This window comes from Protomyctophum parallelum (assembly GCF_964188405.1).
Source record: "Protomyctophum parallelum genome assembly, chromosome: 17".
Classification (NCBI taxonomy): Eukaryota; Metazoa; Chordata; class Actinopteri; order Myctophiformes; family Myctophidae; genus Protomyctophum; species Protomyctophum parallelum.
The window spans coordinates 32,214,694-32,237,006 of NC_139719.1; the positions used below are offsets into that span (position 1 = coordinate 32,214,694).

Consider the following 22,313-nt stretch of genomic DNA (forward strand, 5'->3'; position numbering starts at 1 on the left):
CGTACTCGAGTAAAGGGCTGCAGCCTCCACTGAGGGTGAGGGCGCATTCTACTCGTGGCATGGCGACATCCTGGGCCCTTTGTAAGGGGGTTTCCATTCAGGATGTGTGTACCGCAGCAAGTTGGGGGTCCTCTTCAACTTTTGCGACCTTTTACAGACTGGATGTGACAGCGGCGCCAGTGGCGCGTGCGGTCTTGAGTGTAGCTTCTTAGTAGGAACAAGAGTCCCTTGTTTCCTCAGGCTCTAGGTTCAGTTTTTCCTCTCTCCCTCTCGCCGTAGGCAAGGGGATGTGCTGATAATCTCGTTCTATGGAACTATAATGGACTGTCAGAACCTGGAGGGATGTGTTGACACTCCGATGACCTTTGACGTGTTGATGACCGTCAGGAGGTTTTTTGATGTGAGAGGTAGATCTTCTACTCTCATATACCTTGCAAACAGTGGGTCTGGACCCTTACGACTCTGGGTCTGGACTTTGTGATAACAAGAAGGGAGTGCATTATGTCTCCCTTAAGCGAGTTGCTGAGCGCTGTTTTAATTTAATAATAACTGGTGGTTACGAACGTAACCCAGGTTATTTAAATAAAACTAGCGAAGCAACTCGCAAAAACGCCCTTCTTGTGAGCATGCCTCATGAGAAGTTTCAATGTTATCTTGGAATGGCGACAACATGGTAGGACGCGCCTGATACCTGTGAGAGAGGGAGGGGTCAGGCGCCCATGTGGTCATACCCAACCAATTACATTGTTTGTGAGTGTATGATGTAATGCTTCTGTGATCACGCCAGAGGGCGCAATCTCCCTTAAGCGAGTTGCTTCGCTAGTTTTATTTAAATAACCTGGGTTACGTTCGTAACCACCAGTTCTCTACGGTGGATTTTTATGAAAAACAAACTCGGCAGATTGAAAGAGGATAATTCAAGCTTGGACTACAGCTGCAATGTTGGTGAGTTTAACGTCGTTTAAGACAAGCAGATCGCAAACCATTGGATGAGTGGGGAGTCAATGGAGGGTATTGCAACTCAGATTAATCCCATTATAAAAGAAATCTAGCGTTGCAAATTGCGGCTAAACCACTTCGTGATCAAAGCAGTTTGATTTCTGCTAGTGCTACTCGTTTTGAAGGTTACTCTTAGCGCAAGCAACTCTTAAGAAGATCCTATTTTTAATACTCAACCTTTGACAGCCCAATTGAGCCCATACATCCAGCCCTAATGTCTAATTGTGATGCATTACAAGTATTTCACATATACAGAATATACGAAAGTATGTGAATGATCACAGACATTCTAGGCGCTACATCCAAACATAAGTCTGGATTCTGATTGTGATTAAACAACTCACCAACCTTGCAGCTGTACGGATAGCTTGGATTATCCTCTATCTGCACAGTTTGTTTCATAAAGATCCACGTAGACATGGTATGAGCTAGTCCAACATTTAGACCCTCGTAGTTTTCTTCGATTCTGACGATGTCGATATAGGCGGCGGCCTAAATGTTGGGCTAGGTATGAGCCAGGCGGGCTCTGGTAATAGGGTATGATCGAGCTATTCCTTGATACATTCCGTGTAGGTGCTACTTTTTCCATATAGTTTTGGAAGCACTCATTGGAAACTCACTCACTAAAGGTCCTGCATGCTGCATGCATATCTGCACTTCCTGTTTTGAAATTGCACATAATTGACCTTATGCACACGGCTGCCATCTTGCCAGCAAGGTGCTATCTAGGTGCAATTTCCCATTGACAGCCCACTCATCCAAATAGAAAAGTCCTAACTGATTGTATTAAACAAAGTAAAACTCACCAACATTTGCAGCTGTACGGAAAGCTCTTTCTACAGTATCTGCAAAGCGTTTGTTTTGTAAAAAAAAATCACACCTGTGTGAAGTGAGGGGCGCTCGATCTTACAACATGATGTAAAACAAACATTGAGACAAAACATTAAATTCTCTTTATTGTTTATTTTTTTAAACAAACATTGAACTAAAATCAAACATTAAACCTATATAGGATGGCCCCTCAAAAATCCACTGTAGACATTTTATGAGAGCTCTACTTCCTGTCAAGGAATTTGGTTATTATTCAACAGTGGTGGAAAGTAGCTGTATATAGTATTGTACTTGAATACATTTCGGTCATTTGAAAATAGACAAACTACAAGCTCGATGAGACACGTGAGCTTGTAGATTGTATATTTTCACATTTATTTGCTTTATTGTACTTTTTTAAACCAATAATATGAACATATTTTTATATGCCACATGTGCCACAGCTGTGGCAGCCACATGCCACAGCTGTCACATATATTTCCTATACATAATACATATACTGTATATGCAAATACTGTAGTTTATATGAACATGGATATATGCAGCATACATTATATATAGGCTATATTTGCCAATATGGATTTCCTTTCCATGTGGGGAGTGGGACAACAGTAAAACACCCGTTTTAAATGCATTAAACCAGTTGTTCTCCAACCTTTACCTGTCTACAATATTTTTCTTAAACTGCAAGAGAAAAATATATCTCATATAGGCTATAGCTCATATGATGATAAATGATAACCCACCTTTTGAATATAGCATTTAACATTGTGTGGGTTGCAATTATAGTGCCTCTTGAGCAGATTGAGCAAATTGTGCCATAACATCCAGTCCAGTTGTAATGTCAATATCAAGAAATGTGCAATACAAATCATTTAACCGTTGTGCTAGTTGAATTTAATTCTTCCAATGTGTACAGCACATTTCTAGTAATGATATGCCTAATGCCTTGCCCTGAAAAAGAAAGAAATTTCTGTTCTGGCAATTTAGAATAGATCATATGGCGCTCTCGCGCGCGAGCACACACACGCAAACACATACACGCACGCAAACACATACACACACGACACACGCACGCGTCGCAAACACATACACATACACATACACACACACACACACACGTGCACAGGCACACGCACACGCACACACACCCCTATCTGCAGTTAGCCTAGCTGTTAGCTGTAGTGTAGATTGTAGAACAACAACTGAAAGCAAACAACTCGTCGCGACAGCTTTATGGCTCTCTCTCTCTCTCTCCCTCACGCACACACAAGCTCTGTCTCTCCCTCTCTCATGGCCATAGTGTTTCTGTGTGCTTTTCCAGGTTATTTTTCTGTGTGTCCGCTGTCGCTGTGTCGCACTTAGGAGTTTAAAATGTGCGCTGTTGTGTTGTGTGCGCTTCTCCTCGCTCCGGTCTCCTCAGTGCTCAGCGTGCTGTCACCTCAGCTCGACCAATCGAGAGCAGCAGCGCTGCTGGCCCCGCCCATAGGTTCCCAGAACTCAGTGTTAGTACTACCTCAAAAGCAGGGCCGAAAAAAGGTTCTGAGAACCTGGTCTGAAACCGTACCGCGCTGTGCGCTGTGGAAACAAACCCAGAACTAAAAAAAATAGGTTCAGGTTCTGGAAAGTTCTGGTTCCACCTTGCTAGTGGAAAAGGGGCCTTAGATAAATAATCATCTGCAAGGATTTTCTTGACAGGAAGTTGCTCAAAACATGTATATGTGGATTTTTATGAAACAAACACTTTGCAGATAGAAAGAGGATAATTCAAGCTTTTCGTACTGCAATGTTGGTGAGCTTGACCTTGTTTAATTATACAATCAGAAACAGATAGGACTTTTCTGTTTGGATGGATGGGCTGTCAGCCTGTCAATGGGAAATTGCACCTATGTTGCACCTTGCTGGTAAGATGGCAGTGGTGTGCAGGTCAATCAAAGAGATTCTATATTTGGAATCACCACTAGATGGCGCAGCCAATAATGGCCCAATCCCTTTAGCCAAATTCCAATACCCAAAATCTCGGCCACTCGCTCGCTCACACTCGGTCACTCCGGCATGGCAAATGATGGTGAAATTGGTGACCTGTCAAAATATGTGACCATCTTGTGGACTTCACACAACTTACATGGAGGTCTTTAAATACGTGGCCTGAATACCGCTATATTGAACTCTGCTAATAAACAAACTGCAACGATTTACATTCGGACATTGATGTCATGTGATGTCAACACGTCACATATTTCAGCAGGTCACCAATTTCACCGTAACACCTCCATGCTGGAGTGAGCGAGTGTGAGTGAGCGAGTGGCCGAGATTTTGGGAATTGGAATTTGGCTTTTGCCTCCCTCAAGCCCTGAGCCCTGAACCCTCATTGACTTTAGTGATGTCAGCTGTAAGTGCTTGAGGGTGAGAGGCTGCAAGGGCTCCAAATTGCTGTGAAAGGAATGGGAAATTATTCGTTTAAAGGACGACTTCATCCATTTCTATATCTTTTCTTCATATAATTGGTCCTCACTAATGCTCATGATAATAATGGTAAAATAAAATCCTACTCGGTCTGTGTCTCATAGGAGGGCTGTGGTTTGTGTAAACACAAACATTGTCTTAACACAAACATTGAATGCCGTTGACAATGAATGGCCAGCTTTGAGTGTTTGTAAATACAAACATTGAAGACGAAGGTGAGGACACAAATTGTGATTGGCCAGAATGAGATGATGTGTGATGATAACAGCGCCCCTCACTTCACATGGGTGTGATTTTTAGTAATACATGTTATAACCACTGGTGGAAAAAGTACTCATGTTTTTTACTTAAGTAAAAGTATCAATACTGCAATGTAGAAATACGTCCGGAATTCAAAATGTACTTGAGTAAAAGTACAAAAGTATCGGCCTCAAAATATACTTAAAGTACTGTCTGAAAGTAAAAGTACTCATATTGCAGAATGTCCCATTTCACAAGTTCAAAATGTATACATCTTTTGGAAATATCAGATCTACTACTGTAGATAGGGTGTAGCCTACATTATATACTTAAGTAAATGTACTTAGCTACTTTACACCACTGGTTATAAAATATTTATGGCAGGATGTACTAGATTATTCTTTTATACTTTTTAATTAGTCTTATACGTGTTCATAAAATGATTATGTAAATGGTCTATATGTATGCATTTTCTTTCTTTTTTATGTGTTGTTTTTCAAATGTATAATTGTTTTTATATATGTGGAGCCCTAGCTGTGCTTTAGGGCAATGGTTCTCAACCCGTGGGTCGCTCTCCACATGATTTTGGGAAGGATCCCCAGATGACAGTGGACCTTTTTAATACCAGTAAGACGCCCTGAGGGCGAGGTTGTGTGCACGCATCCGCCTTGGTGACGGCAGACAGCACTGACACTTTGGCATGGGGGGTCAGATGAACATATAGAATGAATTATGTACTGGCCAGCTAATGGGGATCCTTACAAATAAACAAATGGTTAATGTGAGTTATTCTTTGGATTGCTGCAACTGAACAGGATCTGAAGGTCCAGAGGGCACTTGCCTGGAATGCCCTGCATGGGATGAGGAGTGTGGAAATCTGACATGGGAGCCGAGCTCAGCCGACCTCAAGAGTTCATAGCCACAGTGGAGTCAGTAGTGCTGTATGGGGAGAAATTGACGCTCACAGCATAGCAGGAAAGGGCCCCGTTTACACACGAATTCTACAAATGGCACTAGTGTCACATGGGCAGACCACACCAGAAATATAGACCTCTACAGTGACCTGTCATGGGTCACAGACAAGGTCAGACAAAGAAGGATGAGGCTGGCTGCCTGGGCAGTGGGCACATGCGTCATGCACCCGGAAGTGGTGTCAAGCAAACTGACACAGCGGGAGCCAACCCAGGACACATATAGGAAAGGAAAGAGGTGCACCACCTACGTCCTACGTAGACACGCGACAGTGGAGCAACAACACTGCAGAGCTCAAGACCCTGATGCGAGACGAGGGGGTGGAGGGCAGCCATTCAAGTTGGTGTTCACTAGTCCACCCTCTCGCATCGCATCGCCATTAACACAGAAGTACTCTCGAGGACTCATCCATACCACGGGCCCCACTGCGACTGCACTGCCTGCAGATCTACAGTATATTTACAGTGACGTTTAGAACAGCAAAGGGTAACAGCTAACAACGCCCTTTAGCGCTTCTAAAATCAGTTGTATACCAGGGCCTCTTGGGGCTTATTGTTTTGGTATAGCACATTGCATATACAAAGGCAATTCAAAGTGCCTTTGAACACACACACACACACACACACGTACTGTAAGTCTTTTCCACAAGATGGTGCTACAGTATATAGTAAGACAGATTCCCCAGTGTTTCATTATAGGAAAGGAGTCAGAGAATAGCAGTAGTGTTTTGTAATCAAATACATATTTATAAGGACTTTCATGAATTATAATGTGGATGCAACTGGCAAAGTGCCAATCAAAATCAATATTTCATCAATCATATTGCAAGAGTAACCTAACTCGGCAGTCGGTTCAGACTGAATGCTTTGCACCACGATTTAGCCCATTGAAAACTCCATCTCTTTAGATATACCTGTATATCTTGGCAGAATAGGTTAACCCCATTGCCTTTCCTTTATACTTTGTCACTTTAAATTATAGTAGCCCTACTATAGTGCACTTCTTCCTCAAGTGGTCCACAGGGGGGAATGTAATATGTATTCGGCCTATGGTACCTTGGCCTACCATATATTTTACATTTAATAATATGTTTGTAAAAATATTTCATAAAGACAGAGAAACAGACTTCAGCTGGAGATGAGTTCCATTGCAGCTGTTGCCACCATTCACCCCAGGCAAAACACACAAGTGGCGGAGAAGTTACATTATGAACAAATGTATTCAGGGAGTCAAATTAAGTCATCACTTATATCACTTTGCTATAAATCACTTTGCCTACATTTTGATCTGGCGTGCCAAATGGAAAGATTCATTCGTGTGGACGGGCTGGTAATGACACACCAACAATAAAATGTAAACCAGTTAAAGTTCAGTCATATTTGACAGCTAATGAGCTTGTAGATTGGCTATTTTCGTGTATGACACTGGCACGCAAGTATAAATCAGCCTAGAGGTGGTTGTAGAGGGGAGAACCATAGGGGGAGAACAGGGAAATCAGCCTAGAGGTGGTTGTAGAGGGGAGAACCATAGGGGGAGAACAGGGAAATCAGCCTAGAGGTGGTTGTAGAGGGGAGAACCATAGGGGGAGAACAGGGAAAACTATGCTTTAAATAAATCAGCCTAGAGGTGGTTGTAGAGGGAGAACCATAGGGGGAGAACAGGGAAAACTATGCTTTGTAGTATAAATCAGCCTAGAGGTGGTTGTAGAGGGAGAACCATAGGGGGAGAACAGGGAAAACTATGCCTTTCTGATGTGCTTCTGTGCTGTTTCTGTAGAGCGGGGCCTTTCTGCAGGGGGGACCCCGATCCACAGGTCAATAAAGCTAAAAATGTTGAGAGCTATAACTGCTGAGTAGCCTACCATACATTTTATTTCACTGTATAAACATAATCATTTGCCACTAGGCCCGCTATGTGGTCCTCGCATAGAGTTTGGGCTGCTAGGCGGTTACTAGCTCTGGTCCATAGCCTAATGCACTTTGCTGCCGTTGCATTTAGGCTATGGGACTGTTCTCGTCCTGCCGTCGCATGAAATGCAGACCAGCCTCTCTAGCGAAACCAGCCTCTAGCGAAAATATTCAGAGCGTTTTACCTATACTCACCAATACAAAGGCGGCTTGTGGAATTTTGAAAGCCTACTTTCCTTAGTGGATGCACTCTAAGCCTAACCTGACGCTGCCAGATCCAATAAGCTTGCTACACAAATTAGTTTCACAGCTTATTGGGATCTGGGATCTCGGAAGCAAATTCGATGACGGGGCTGTTCCTTTTTTTCAAGATACTTGGTAGATGATTGGATGGGACCGTCTGTCTATCACCGTGTGGGCGTGCAAACACAACCAATCATATTGACGTGTCTATATAGCTTCACATCCGGTTTCGCACATATCCCGCCCTTAGCTCACGCTGATTGGTTCGAACCACGGAGCGGTGTTAGCTCAACTCCCTGAGAGATCCCAGATGGTTGCTGTGTTGCGGAACATGGTTACCCAATACCGCCCCCATCTGGCAGAGTCAGGTTACTCTAAGCCCCCCACCACACGTATAAAATTTACTTTTTGGCCAGAAAGGGATTGTTTTTCCATCGGAAAAAAATACTTTTAGTTACTCCACTGCACCCTCTACCGATATTGCCAAGAGACAACCTCATAGACAAGATTTTTCCTACCAGTGAAAGAAAATCCTTTCTGGACAAAAAGTACATTTTATACGGGGGCTCAGAGTGCGTCCACTAAGGAAAGTAGGCTTTCTTCTAATTACACAAGCCGCCTTTGTATTGGTGAGTAGGTAAAACGTTCTTAATATTTTCGCTACAGAGGAGAGGCTGGTCTGCATTTCATGTGACGGCAGGAAGAGAACAGTCCCATAGCCTAAATGCAACGGCTATGGACCAGAGCTAGGCGGTTACCGTTTCTTGTTCCCCACACAATGATGAAGTAGGTTGGTGTCCTGACTCCTCAGCTATGATGGTACCATCGAATCACACAAACTCATATTGGCCGTTTATATCTTTCCAGTAAATGATACGTAGCTTGCGGGGTTAGTTCAGTCAGATATACTCGAGGGGTTTCATGCCGTGCTCAAGGGCACATACACATACTAAAGGGGTTAATATGCTGCATTACTACGTGGGTGTATAAGTGTGTGCAAGGCCCACATGTCATTCGCTGATGTGGCAGTCAGCTGACCAATTGGGTGGGCTACATAAAATCACTAGACTGTATATGCTCTTCCTGCCTTCCTCTGCATATGATCCTGGTTGTTATGTGAGGTTTGCTCCCACCACCACCCCAGCACCACTGGTGGTCTCTGTATTTATGTTCCCCATGGGGGGTTTTATTGTATATCTATCTCCCTGCTCTTTATGTTTCATGATAATGGTGTTTAATCGTGCCGAGTAGGGAGAAAATGCAGCAGAGCCGAACGCCAAGATAAATATCATATGCACACTATTCTCATTCTTAATAAATATTGGTTAAATCTATTCGTGAGTTGTCTGACTGAACTGTATTCAGTATTCACACCAGGTCTTGGCTCCCACAAAGTATCCCAGAGTAGTTGGTTTGGGAGTAATTGAGGGACACCTTTATGAACACATTGGTGAAGAAAGATATTGTTAAGAATATTGTGCAGATGGCAAAAAAGTTGGCATTACAGTGTAATATTTGGTAAGAATATGATAATATTGTAATGGCATGGCAGGACGAATTTGCACACCAGAATGCCACAGTTACATGTCATCACTTTAAGGACAGGTACACGTATTTGTTCAGTTAAGTGCAACATTTGGCTGTTTTATAGTAAAAATAGATAATTCAATAATGGTGACTAATTATTCTATCCTGTCCCAGTGAGGTCGTAACTTGCGGAGCCGAGTCGGCTGAAGTGGACTTCGCAACGTTCGGCACAGCGACTCTCTCACCTGAGCTCGCTCGGCGGTGCATCTCCTGCTTCAGACTTAAGGTAGTTCATAATATATAGGTAATGTAAGTACCGAACAAGCAAATCGTTTCACTCTATAGTGCCACATTTGCCTAATTTCTGACTTAGATAATTATAGTAGGCCTATTTCAATTACAGTGAAATCCAGTAATTCTTTCTTTGAAAGGCCGTGCACATTCTATTTTACCTCGGCCCTTACACACTCTTGACATCAGTCTCAATCTTAAGAATTTCTCCAAAATGGGCACGGTGGCACATAGTTGTTGCCTCACAGCTAAAGGTCCTGGGTTCGATTCCCGCTGGGGATGCTGTGGGCGCATGTTCTCTCCTCCGCGTCATCAGTGCGAGGCGGGGGTTGGCGAAAGGGCCTTTCTGTGTGGAGTTTGCATGTACTCCCCGTGTCCCCTAGGGTAGGTACCCTCGCAGTAATCATGTTCTCTAAACTAGATCCCCCTTGCCAGATGGAGGGGAAAGGAACTGGTCAGAATAACGTGTTCCTTCATTATGTCCGGCCGGGGAAACTCCCCCCTGTCAGGTGAAAAGAAGCAGCTTGGCCCAGGATTACATTAGCTAATTGACAGACACTGGGTGAAAAAGAAATGGGTTGCAAAATCGTGGGATAAAAATTATTTTAAAAAATAAGAATTTCCCCAATTAGCAAGAGAGCAGTTCAGTATTGGGGTGGCATGAGAGTGTGAAATGGAAATGAGGGATGCCTTCAGCCTACGCATGTTATCTAGAAGCTCCGATTCATAAGGCCACCTTCTAATCCTTCATTGTCCACAGCAATTTCCGTCACCTCAGCTGAAACTCTATCCTTTGGTGGTCTCGTGCGGGGGGCATGTCCTCATGGAACTTTCACAGATTTACACCAGACCTGATCAGTAGAGCACTTGTCTCCACAGAGTCGGCTGTTGAGACATGCACATTTCTCCTTTGCTGAGGGGGTGGTGGGTGTGGGCGAGAGTGACGAGCAGTAATGAAGACATTCCCCGCACATGCATTTTCACCACAAGATGTCACTGAATATGGAGCCAGCCACTGCTGGTTGAGGTAACCTTAGAATGAGTCACTATGCAGCCTGGCTCAGGCCAGCTGAATGTTGGCACTCCTCAGACGCAGAGTACACTGTTCAGAAAACCTGTGTATTCTATAGGTCTTTGAGCCATCGATTAATAAATTAGTCAACTACAACACACAATAATGTACAGTTGCAAATACACCATGCTGTGCAGAAGCATACAATGCTTTCAAATTTGGATTTGATGTGATCATTTTTAATATTAGATTAATATTATACGGGAGGATGTTATTAAAAACAGTGATGAACTTGATTTATACTTTAATACTGAGAGTTATGTTTATGCCATGCTCATCAATCATGGCTAGACTTGGCTATGGGTCAAATAGCAGCTGTAAAGAATGCTAAAAAGTTGTTTTAATCAACTTGGAGCTCCAAGTCGGGTGAGTTTACTACCAGGAAAATTTAGACATTTTCAGATAACTGGTAATGTGATACGTATATAAACTTTCTGGGGTTGATTGTAATAGCTGGCAGCACCCATCTGCATCTACTGTGAGTCAAGTGCAGTATGAGGTCAAAATAAAACAACTATTTGTGAATACTACTTGATCCTGATCTGGCCTTAATCCGGTTTTGAGAGGCGACAAATTCTACATTTTGGGGTATGTGGTGTTAATAAAGTGTCAGAGAGGCGGTTAGATTCTGGTCATCTCATCATGGCACAGTAGTTCGGTCCCAAACGTGAGAGCAACTCAACAGGTTTAGTCAGTCCATCAATCTCATCGTTAAACGGATAAACCCTATTTCAGCACCACTTCCATAGCTCTTGTCTCTCGTACCTTCTCACACCCAAGTCACTCTGCAGTGCTTCATTTCCCTCTGCTCTTGGAGAGTTTCAAGTGACTGCCTCTCCTCCCTCTCTCTTGCACCCTCTCCGTTCCTTGCTCACTGGTGGGTGTGGGTGACTTGAGTGCCAAGAGAGCTTTGAATAACAGTGGGATAGAAATAAAAAGGAATAAGCCCCACAAGACCTCACTCTTCTAGCTGTGAAGGGAAGACAGTGGGATAAAAATGAGCGAGCCTACTGATGCAGGTACAGTAGGCACATCATTTTACATTTGCAGAAAATATCTTTTATGGTGATTAATCTGATGACAGGATTCTAGGTGTAAAAATGATTGATTGATTGGTTGATTGACTGATTGATTGGTGAATGGGTAGATGTTTTTAGCCCATTTTGACCTGAGATCAGATTCTAAAAATGTCTTCTACATCCTAACAGTTTTCTGAAAAAGCTATGTTTCTATGTCAGTCGTTCTTCGATTTTTCAAAAATAGCAGACCTACAAGCTCGTAGCGCGCCACTCGGTGGCGAGCTTGTAGATCTGCTATTTTTCAATAGCTAACACCAAAAGGGGTTCCCGGCCAAAATTGGTTAAAGGGTTACTCTGATTGATTGATTAGTGAATGGGTAATGTTTTTAAAGGGTTACTCTGATTGATTGATTGATTGATTGATTGATTGATTGATTAGTGAATGGGTAGTTTTTAAAGGGTTACTCTGAATGGATATGTTGAAAGTACAGTAATTACAGCTGTAGCATTACAGTATTGCTGGTACTGATATGGTTTAAATTCAGCAAAAACACATCTTTGGATGCTGCAGAGCCCAAAATGTTTGATATGGTGCAATGCAATAAAAAGACAAACATTTGTTAAAAGCAATTCACCTACTCGCTTACTTATGATCGCAGCTAGGCCTGAAACATGACTGTCATAATCATGACAGTCATGCGATCAGCGTGCCTATATCGAACACACCCAGTGTTGCAGAGTGCCACACTCCCCCCGACCGATAGGGGCGCGTAGTTGAAAGCCAATGGCAAAAGAAAAGCTTGGATAAAAATGCCTTAATTGTAATTAGCTAATCAATCAAGTATGACTATTTCTACTGTCCCTATAAAGTTGAGGGGCGCTCTTATTATCATCATAGCGTATGTCTATTTGCTCAGACACTATGACGTAAAATTCTCCATTCATTGTCAATGGGAATGTAATGTTTGTGTAGGACAAAGATGTGGACAGACATCCAAAGGCTGGATATAAACACTTGACTCGGGAGAGCAAGAGAACTGCAGGGAAGAGCATGGCCGTGCATACTGTGAATCAGTGCAAAGATATGGACACACGAACAGGTGGTAAAGCCTGTGTAAAGTACTGATGGAAGTGGACTGGTTTATAAACGCCCAACTGGGACTCTTGCCTGCTGAGGAAGCACTGCACTATTGAACTCCAGGGGGTCCAAACTCAGAGCTGTGTTACATTTGTCATTTAAACTTCTACTGTGACCTAGTTAATAATTACTGCAAGGCGGTAGTGCTAAAGAGGAGACAGCCGATTAAGATAACCTCTGACTGATGTATCAGCGAGCACTGTCTAATAGTTTATAGGCTATTGGAAAAACAACAAACAACAGTTGAACATGCACCCGTTCTCTCATTATAAGCGAATAAGTTGTATACCATTGTATACCATCGCAACATTTGCTTCTTTTAGTGCAATTACACAAAATATAAATAAATATCACGCCAAAATATTAGGAAACGTCATCTGACCACTCCTACAGTGCAACACTATACTGTTTTCCGGGAAACCACTTGCCAATGACAACGGCACATGTTGATTGACCTTTGAATGCCGTACATTGTTGAGCAGGTACTGTGTCATCAACCCAGGAGGCCGCTATATTGTGATAATGCTGGTTGAATTTGAACCTATCAAAAGATTATGGCAGCTTGAGTTTACACTAACCCTACCACTCAAGGTCTTGAGGGACTCGCCTAATTAAAATACAGCACTTGCATAATGCATAAGAAATAATAAAAGCCCAAAACACCCAAAACCTTTATTTTTGTGTGTGCTTTCAAAGCCCAAGAGAATAGACCCAAAAGCATAATGTTAGCTATGCATCAAAACACCAAGAAAATAACATAATTTATTGACATATATACTGTATGTTGAATGATGTACTGCAATCCAACAAGCGCTGACATTTGGCTGCATCGTTATCAAACAGAATTGACATGAAGTGAAAAAGAACTATATATTCAATCACTCTGCAGAAGTAAAAGATGGAGCTAATGGGGAGCATTGTCATGACAATTTACACCATGGCTCAGTTTAGGAAGAGCTGGTCGTTTGGGGTATAATTATGGCTCGTCTTAGTTGTCCTCTCTGGTGAGCCGTCTGTCTGTCACTGCCATGATTGTGTAACCTCCGATAAGTGAGGAGAGGATGACATATAGAGTGAGAATGTTAGCCGTTAATTTTTACTAGCACCAAGGTCATGTTACTGCAAAACAGAACGCCTGACACACATGGCTTGATTGAGGCCCAGGCTGCAGTGGACTTGAATTAAACTGATTGGGCTCTGGTATGGTCATTGGTAGTTGATTGTCATGGTATTTTCATACTCGTCTGTCCTGGTCCTCATCATTATTTAACCACTATGGACCTAGTTACTGCGAGAGTGAGGTCTAGCCAACACCAACTCTATGTGAAAACAGCCACATCTACAATCACACAATGCATCGCAGTGCGACTGTGAGCTATAATGTATTTCCGAGTGTGTTCTTTTCAAATTTTGGCTGTACAAAATAACCAGACTCTAGTTCTAACAGCCATATACACAGAAAGCGAGTTGTTGTTTTTCCCTCCGTGTGAAGCCTGATTCATACATCCACGATTGTTTGGGAGATTGTAGGGCAGCTATTTCCAGCGTGTGAGTGCGACACTGTTGTGCGACAAAGCATAAATTAGGCTTAACACAGATATACACCTCAAAATCCTGAGTCCATTTTTACACTAGCTCTCACAGGATGCGGAATGTGGCACTATATTATGATCTCACTTTGATCATGTTTGCACTCTGCCTTTGGCAGCAGGGCTCAAATACTGTGAATGTTTCAAATTAATGAGCTCCACTACTTTGCTTTCAATGCAATATTTGTTGGAGAGGAAACGGAGCTCCAGAGCTTGTGAAATCTAGGAAAGTAAATGCAGATTTAACGAGTTTTAAAATATTCTGAATAAGAATTTAGTTGGATAATGTGTGTGCGTGCGTGCGTGGGTGCGTTTACTGTGTGTGTATGTTGGTCTGACTGGCCCCCTCATAATTAACCCTATTCTTAAGGATGGTGGAATTATGAGCAGACCCTGTTTGTGGTGTGTGTGTACTGTGTGTGTGTGTGTGTGTGTGTGTGTGTGTGTGCGCGCATATTCTATGTTTATCTATCTATCTACAGTAGATGCGTACCTACGTACCTACAGATCTACAGTATCCTCGTTTTACTTAGAAGATTAGATGGACCATAGTCTGACAACCATTCCTCCTCTCATTTCCTTCTTTCAACCTCTGTTGCAGTCCTCCCTTTGCCAAGTGTTAAAAATACCGCCTCAATCCGCACCCCATAAACCCTGAACTTTTCTCTTCCATGGTTTTCCAGCAGCATATCAAGTTTTGTGAGTTGTATGATATCCCACTGGCATCTCTTAACTGTGCTAAATCATGATGTAATCCCTCACTGCGTTCTATAAAGTTCTGACCACGTGCTATGCATGGTTGCTCTCTGACAAAACAGATATACTGTAGCTCCAACATATGTACTAAAATACATCACCTTAGAAGCATCATTTATGCTTCAGTTAAAAAGTGTGACAACTCGCATGATATACAACATTTTCAACTAAAACAAATGAAAAAAATCGTAATTTCGTCACATCAACACATTTCCACATATAAATTAGGCTTCAGCAGGCTAGTCAACGGGTGTGAGGAAAGGACCTAAATGGAACGATGCTATATTTCATGGTAATAAATCCTTTCAGCGTTGTGTCTTGATGACACATTATGAGGGTACATTAAAGTACAGACACTCTCTGAAGTTCCCCTGGTCCTGTCCAAGTGCTCATCTGTTTCAAGCTATAAATACTTGGAAATCCAATCAAAGTCACAGAGTGACACACCTACAGTATTGGAAACTATGTGAGGTGCCACTTGTTCCTCTTTCACAGTGCATGAATATGGCAATTTTGCTTTTCACATGGATGAGTGCCAGACCCTGTTTGTTACACGTCTCCAATGTTTAACTCTCCAACACTGACTATGTGATGAGGACGGCTCTGTAAGCCCTATGAGGCTTTCAATACCAAACCAAGCATAGAAATAAGACTTAACAGTTTGACTGTTTTAAACGTGTAACCCGCATTTTTATCAACCCCCCTTCACTGCCGAGATTGTTGTATTACCTTTAGAGCATACGCTGAATTATTTGGGCTTTTGATCCGTGAAAATCCGGAGAAAAAAGGTTGCTCCGCTTGTTATGAACGATCGCACCACCCACCATCTTGGTACGCCGCAAGACGGCCCCACAAGACCCTCCTCCATGAGGCGTTGTACCCCGTTCATTTGCATTGGCCTTAATTTCCCAGAAGCCCTAGCAGCCCACAGCATGTGTTGATTTCCGGTTTTGTCATCAAAACGAAACCTTCTCGTCTCCAGCTCCGCAGCAAAGACGGAGTATCTTTTTAATTATTACAATACAGCGGAATAAACACATAAAACAAAAGGCGGGTATGTCGTATATCGCAGCGACAGTAACCTGGAGTAAACCATTCCTGGCAGGGAAACTGTTTTTGCTGTGAATAAATGTAATCAACAATACCGTAATTTACTGTATCATTACCCTGAGGCCCCCAGATGTAGCCTTATAAGACTCCTTTGAAAGGTTACTGTGTATGGTCATGTTACATCAGTGCTGGATCACATGTTGCCCTCTAAATATAGAAAGCCTACAAATAAATATACCAGTTTCCCTGTGCAAAGCTGAAATGCTATCTACAATGGAATAATTGCGGCGCGATTCCTGCTAATTGGTGGAGCTGCCATTATTAGAATATCGTGTCGTTTACTTTTAAAATTGCTAGTCAGTCTCATTGCTAACTTAGACAACATGATGAGGTGATACCATTTGGGCTTTAATTCTACTGCATCATGTTTGTTTTTTAGATCCATGCAGTGATTAACATGTTGGCTTGTTAAATCATTTGCAGACTTTTCAGCTGAATACTTCACAGTTAAAGGAAGACTTCGCCCATTTTTAGAACCCACCTACTGTACCTCACCGGTAGAGGGGTTTCTGAACTGTCCACAGCCCTCCTCTGAGACACAGACAGAGAAAACAACATTTATACCATATTTACCATGAGCATTACTGAGGACCAGTATACGAAGATATATATCACACCACTGAAAGTGTGGCGTTTCAGGACCATTCAGAAAAAGCACAAGTGTTGAAACACTGGCTGTCTAAAAGTTCTGGTGTATGCATTTGGTAGGCCTACTCCTAACCAATGATATCCGTGTGGAAATGTATTGATTGTTTGTTTGATTGATTGATAATCCTAACCCTTTAACAGTTTGCAAGTACAGTTTGCAAAAAGTACAGATGTAGGCCTTTAGTTATTATACAATAATGCTAAAATGATCACAGAAATGCCCCTGCGGGCTTGTTCCCATTGCGGTCCTGTGTATCCAATTGACCAAGACTAATAGCATAACAATACTATACAACAATGGAATGACCTTGATGGTTTGTACAGTACATCATGCTGTAGATATACTGTACCATAGATAACTGTTCAATATGTATATGTAACAGCCACACATGCCAAACGTCTAGGACTGTATATCAACTTTGACATTAAGAGAACTGGTGATTCATTGACGTTTGACAAGGTCAGGTGACCACTTGACATCTGTCAATAGGGGACATAAAACAGGTCATAAATAAAGCTGAGCTGTCATTTGTGACTCCTCTCCTCTGCCTTTGGAGAATTTAGAGGGGAGGTTTACATACCTATGCATATAAAAACAATCATTGCCTTGAGAACAAAAACATAAAAATAAATGTTCAAATTGTAGTATTGAAGAACCTTTAAGAAGTCATCTTTTTATAGTACAGAAACTCAGATGTCAGTTAGAGTAGGTCGCTATATATCAATACGGTAGGTGTTGATAGGAATGCGTCTGGAAGCAGAATCCAAGTACATGTGGCACTGGTTATTCTAGCCTTGCCAAACATGTATCAATTACACGCATCCGGCAGTTTACTAGTCACAGTAAAATAAAATACTATCACAACAAGAAGCTAGAGGTTCACAAAGGTTGACAATGTGACTCATTGTGAGCTTGTAGATCTGATATTTTTTCTATTTCAAAATTGTAAAAAAGAAGAAAACATTAAAAAAATGTTGCCTAATAATCAATTGAAAGGTTTTTTAACAAGCAGATGTTACATAACAGTCTGACCAGATAGATTTCTGGATGTAGTCAGCATGTCTAAATACAGTAACCTTATCTTTGGTCCTTAGTGACCTTGGCTTACTAATGAACGCTATACCAGTGGTTCTCAAACTTTTTGGGCTTCAGTACCCCTTTTCCTGTTTGCTTTAATCGACAACAACATTTTGATTAGAAAATACTGACATCAAATGTCCAGTTTTTATGTCTTACTTGGAACGATCAACGATGCAAGTTGGAAATGCATGTCCCGCCCAGATATTATGCGTTGGAGCCTCTACAGCGGTGCCCGTTCGGCACTGGCCTACTTGCAAGTTGGAAATGCATGCATGCCCCACCCAGATATTATGTCCATATATGGAGTTCCTTGTCAGGCATGCCCAAATATGGAGTCTATACAGACGTCAGAATGATGCCAGAACAGGCCAACTCCACAACCGTGGGTCTGCCCGACTCGACACTGGGCACTGAACCCCATGGGGCGACGTGGAATGCGTGTGTCGAATTTGAAGTCGGTGGGGCGAATGATTATTGAGTTACGTGTATTACACACAGACAGACGTACAGAGACTTGGTGCATTTATAGATAGATACATGTTGTATTTTCAGGTTATTATAGCATCAATATGCCATGTTATTGTTTTGTCTTGCAATTTTCTCTGCAAAATGTAGTTGAGTTAAGGGGGTGCTTGTTATAGGGAATGATTGTTATGAGGCCAACTGCAGAACATCAAACACGACACGAATTTCATCCAATCAGGAGAGAGAACTCACGCAGGTTAGAATTGGTAGACGATAAACAAGTGAAATTAGAGCTAATGAAACAAAAACAGAAATTTGTCAGACAAAATTGGAACTGGAATACTACTGTATATAAAATCGAAGCCGATACATTGGTTATTCTCTACTGACTGGATGAAATTGGTGCCCCGCCGGTTTTCTAAAGAGCTGGAGAGATGGGAGACGCCTGTCACTGAACAAACTATAGCAATGATAACCATCAGAATATAGAATTTTTTAACGAAACACTCATTGTTTTAACAAAATAAACAGCACCTTAAATCAAACATAAAGAGAGCAACTCTAGTATAGTAAAACAGAGGTCGAGTCAAACCATTCAAGGCAACAGCAGACAACCCAGAGGAACTGCGTGACTTCATCATGTCACAAGACACCTTCTCTGGCCTTTCCCTGGCATTACAGTAATGTAGTAAGCCCTGTACGGCTGGGGAGTAGGATATACTATTCATCTATTTCAGATGAGAGTTTCACTTTTCTTTTACCAACATTGGGCCACAACAAACAAACTGACTGTATACTCACAAACTGAGACCTTGCTTCCACCTCGTCCACAAAACAAAACTTGGTAAACAAGAAATATACTATAGCCATATACTATACGCATTCCTTAAATAACTGGACGATCAAAGAACCCCGAGATCAATTTCAAAGTGGGTTGTGAGGTGTAGTTTGTGCACTGTCACACAGTTTCCCATCTTGGCCATTTGTGTCTTCTTACTTGGCAGCTTGAGTTCTTGATTTACCGTCCAAGATGACTAGCTGCACTATGAAATCAGATATACGTACTCTTAAGCAAACATATCTGAAATGGCCAATAATAAATATTAAGGATGTTCTTAAGGATGTTCAGCTGTTGCAGAGCAACAGCTGAATAAATTTAATAAAGTAGGGCTGGAGGGGGAACATGTTTATGCATTGGTTTTCCCTTCAGGAATTTGGCCCGGTATAAATACGTATTTGGTATAATTATCTGTATAGGGATATGATGTGCTCCATATTTTTCTGTAAATGTCAGTGTATAAATAAATCTTTAACAACATCAAGACGTATAATATGACACCGTTTGAATTAATTATTAATGTGCTTATGACACTAACAAAACATACAATCTGTAATTCCTGTTCATTTTGTTTTCTTTCTTTCAATCTTTTTCAGCTGCCCCAGAGGGAGGGGGTAAGTCACCTTCATTATAACACTATAGCCTTCTGACCTTTTCTCTTCACCCGTACAGTACATTGTTGTCCCACAGTGACTTGATTATGGTTGTCACCTTCTCACATGTGTTCACATATCCATGTCGACTGGCCGTATCCTACAACAGACGCACCGCCTCCTGATGGTGTGTAATGAGCATGTGCCAAATCAATCCCTAAACTCGAATTGTGTACTGTGACTTGTATGCCAGCATGCCATATATAGTGTGCTCAGAAATGTGTGTTTTCACAAATACACATTTGCATTTGTATAAAGGTTTGATAAAAGAAATGTACTGTGTAGCCTTGTCAAATATTGGTCCATCAGCTGTTTAACCACTTAAACCCTACATATAATCTGGGGTCCCCCAGGGGTCTATACTTGCTCCACTCCTGTTTCCCCTCCACAGCAAATGTTTTCATGAAAATAGCCCATATAAGCTCACATGTTATTCACATGCTGTGAGCTTGCTATTTTTGCCCAATGTTCATGGGCAGCGGTGGCCGAACGGTTTGCGGAGCGGTCTTGATATCGGAAGGTCGCTAGTTCGTATCCCCGGACCGGCACGTTAAAATGACCACTGTTGAAGTGCCCTTGAACAAGGCATTGAACCCCTACCATGAAATGTTCTATGAGCAGGGCCTGGCTGTAAACAAGTTCTTGAGCTTAGTCCAGTTACCCTGGATAAACATAGTAACTTTCTTTCTTTCTTTTTTCGCCTATTATGACATGCCCAGAATAGGAGTTACGCGAGGGTTCATGTGGTTAGATGCAGTCTTACTCAGCTGTTCTGGGAAAATGTTTGGTGCAATGTACTGTGATGTCTACAATGCCAAGTTCATGTGCGGTCGTACTGTGTCTGCACCGGGTTTTATATGTTGCCTGTAACTGACGACATACATGTTCAGCTGTTGAACTGTGTTTAAATATACATGTTCTAATGAGCAAAACAGTGTTCTTTTTCATTAGTGTTTACAATTAAAATCCACTAATTTTAGTTGCAGAATTTACAGAGTGAAAGCTGAGGCTTGTAGGGACACTTGTTCTTTTGTGGTGTAACTTGATCTCATTCTGTGTGTATTCAATTCATTCACACAGTTTAACGTGGTATTGAGTGGAAGGTTATAAATGTTTATTCTTAATAAAAAATGGAACAAGTGCCATTGCTACAGGTAATAATTGTTGTAGTAAAGGTTGTGGTTGTATTACAATCCAGGTGGGGAAAATATAAATCATTCACTTGCAGTAATATGCATCAAAACAAAAGACTGTCAGTGGTAGAATGTTGTGTAATGGGTCTTGGCCAGCTTAAAATATAGGCTACTTAAATTATTTTATCTGAAGAAGCACCTATAGAGAAGAGGGTAAGAGGAAATCTGATGGGAGTATATTGAAAGCTTTATGTACATATAGTGTCTTGTCTTGTGTCACAGCATTATTGACTTTCTTTCACATTGTTGTCGACTACTGACATACTATGAATGGATTCCTTTAGCATGTATACGGATTTAGAATGTAAAGATTACATGGTGTGCCTGTGTGCATCGTCTCATACAATAATATTATATGTTCATGGAATGCATTTGTGTGGAATTCAAAAAGTTTGTTCATCGTCCATCGTTTATTAGTTGTTTACAATTAAAAAACAATCACTTTAGTTGCATTCATTAGTTATTTACAATTAAATTCTACTATAATTTTAGTTGCAGAAGTTGCAGAAGTTATAGCTGAGCCGGGTAAGGGAAATTCGCTGCTTGTTGTGTTTTGATGTGACTTGGTCTTATTCAGTGTATTCGTTCACTCGTGTGGTATGAGTATGAGTTTGAGTTTAAGGTGATGTTGAAGGAGTTAATTTGGACAGTAATAAGATCTTAATACAGGGGTTCTCAAAAGTATTTTTTAAATAGTGCTTGCGTGCGTGCTTGCGTGCGTGTGTTATGTTATGACAAACTATTAATGGATTTATTCAGCCTGTATGGTTTGGTTTTACAGTAAAGAAATGTGTGCTTGCTTGTACGTGATATTGTCATGTTTTCATGGAATGCATCCGTTACTTGTGTGGTATTGAGTGTGCATTGTTGCATTAGTTGTTTACAATTAAAATCCACCATCATTTTAGTTGCAGAAGTTGCAGAAGTTATAGCTGAGCCGGGTAAGCGAAATTCGCTGCTTGTTGTGTTTTGATGTGACTTGGTGTTATTCAGTGTATTCGTTCGTGTGGTACTCTAGTGTGTGTTTGAGTTTAAGGTGATGTTGATTTGGACAGTAATAAGAACTTAATACAGGGGTTCTCAAAAATAATTTATACCGCCCATTTTTATAGGGAATGTTTTGTTGAAATTGGGAAATATAATTTTATTACATGATATTAATGGATTTATTCAGCCTGTATGGTTTTACAGTAAAGAAATGTGTGCTTGCTTGTACATGTTTTGATGGAATGCATCCGTTACATGTGTGGTATTGAGTGTGCATTGTTGCATTCG

The 22,313-nt window shown here is 41.5% G+C and overlaps 1 protein-coding gene across 7 annotated transcripts in view; it reads left to right on the top strand.

Moving 5' to 3' along the window:
* Positions 1 to 11,461: 11,461 nt before the first annotated feature.
* The window catches only part of LOC310874836 (myosin-binding protein C, fast-type-like), a 45,331-nt gene continuing 34,479 nt past the window's right edge, over positions 11,462 to 22,313 (top strand). For 3 of the 7 annotated variants that reach the window (XM_083787711.1, XM_083787712.1, XM_083787714.1), the window contains exons 1-3: positions 11,469 to 11,567; positions 19,789 to 19,806; positions 19,955 to 19,972. In XM_083787711.1, coding sequence (XP_083643837.1) covers positions 11,546 to 11,567; positions 19,789 to 19,806; positions 19,955 to 19,972 — 58 coding nt within the window. In that variant the 5' untranslated portion in view covers positions 11,469 to 11,545. Of the gene's footprint in view, positions 11,568 to 19,788; positions 19,807 to 19,954; positions 19,973 to 22,313 lie in introns of all 7 variants that reach the window. The other 4 variants (XM_083787713.1, XM_083787715.1, XM_083787716.1 and 1 more) reach the window with 3 other exon arrangements.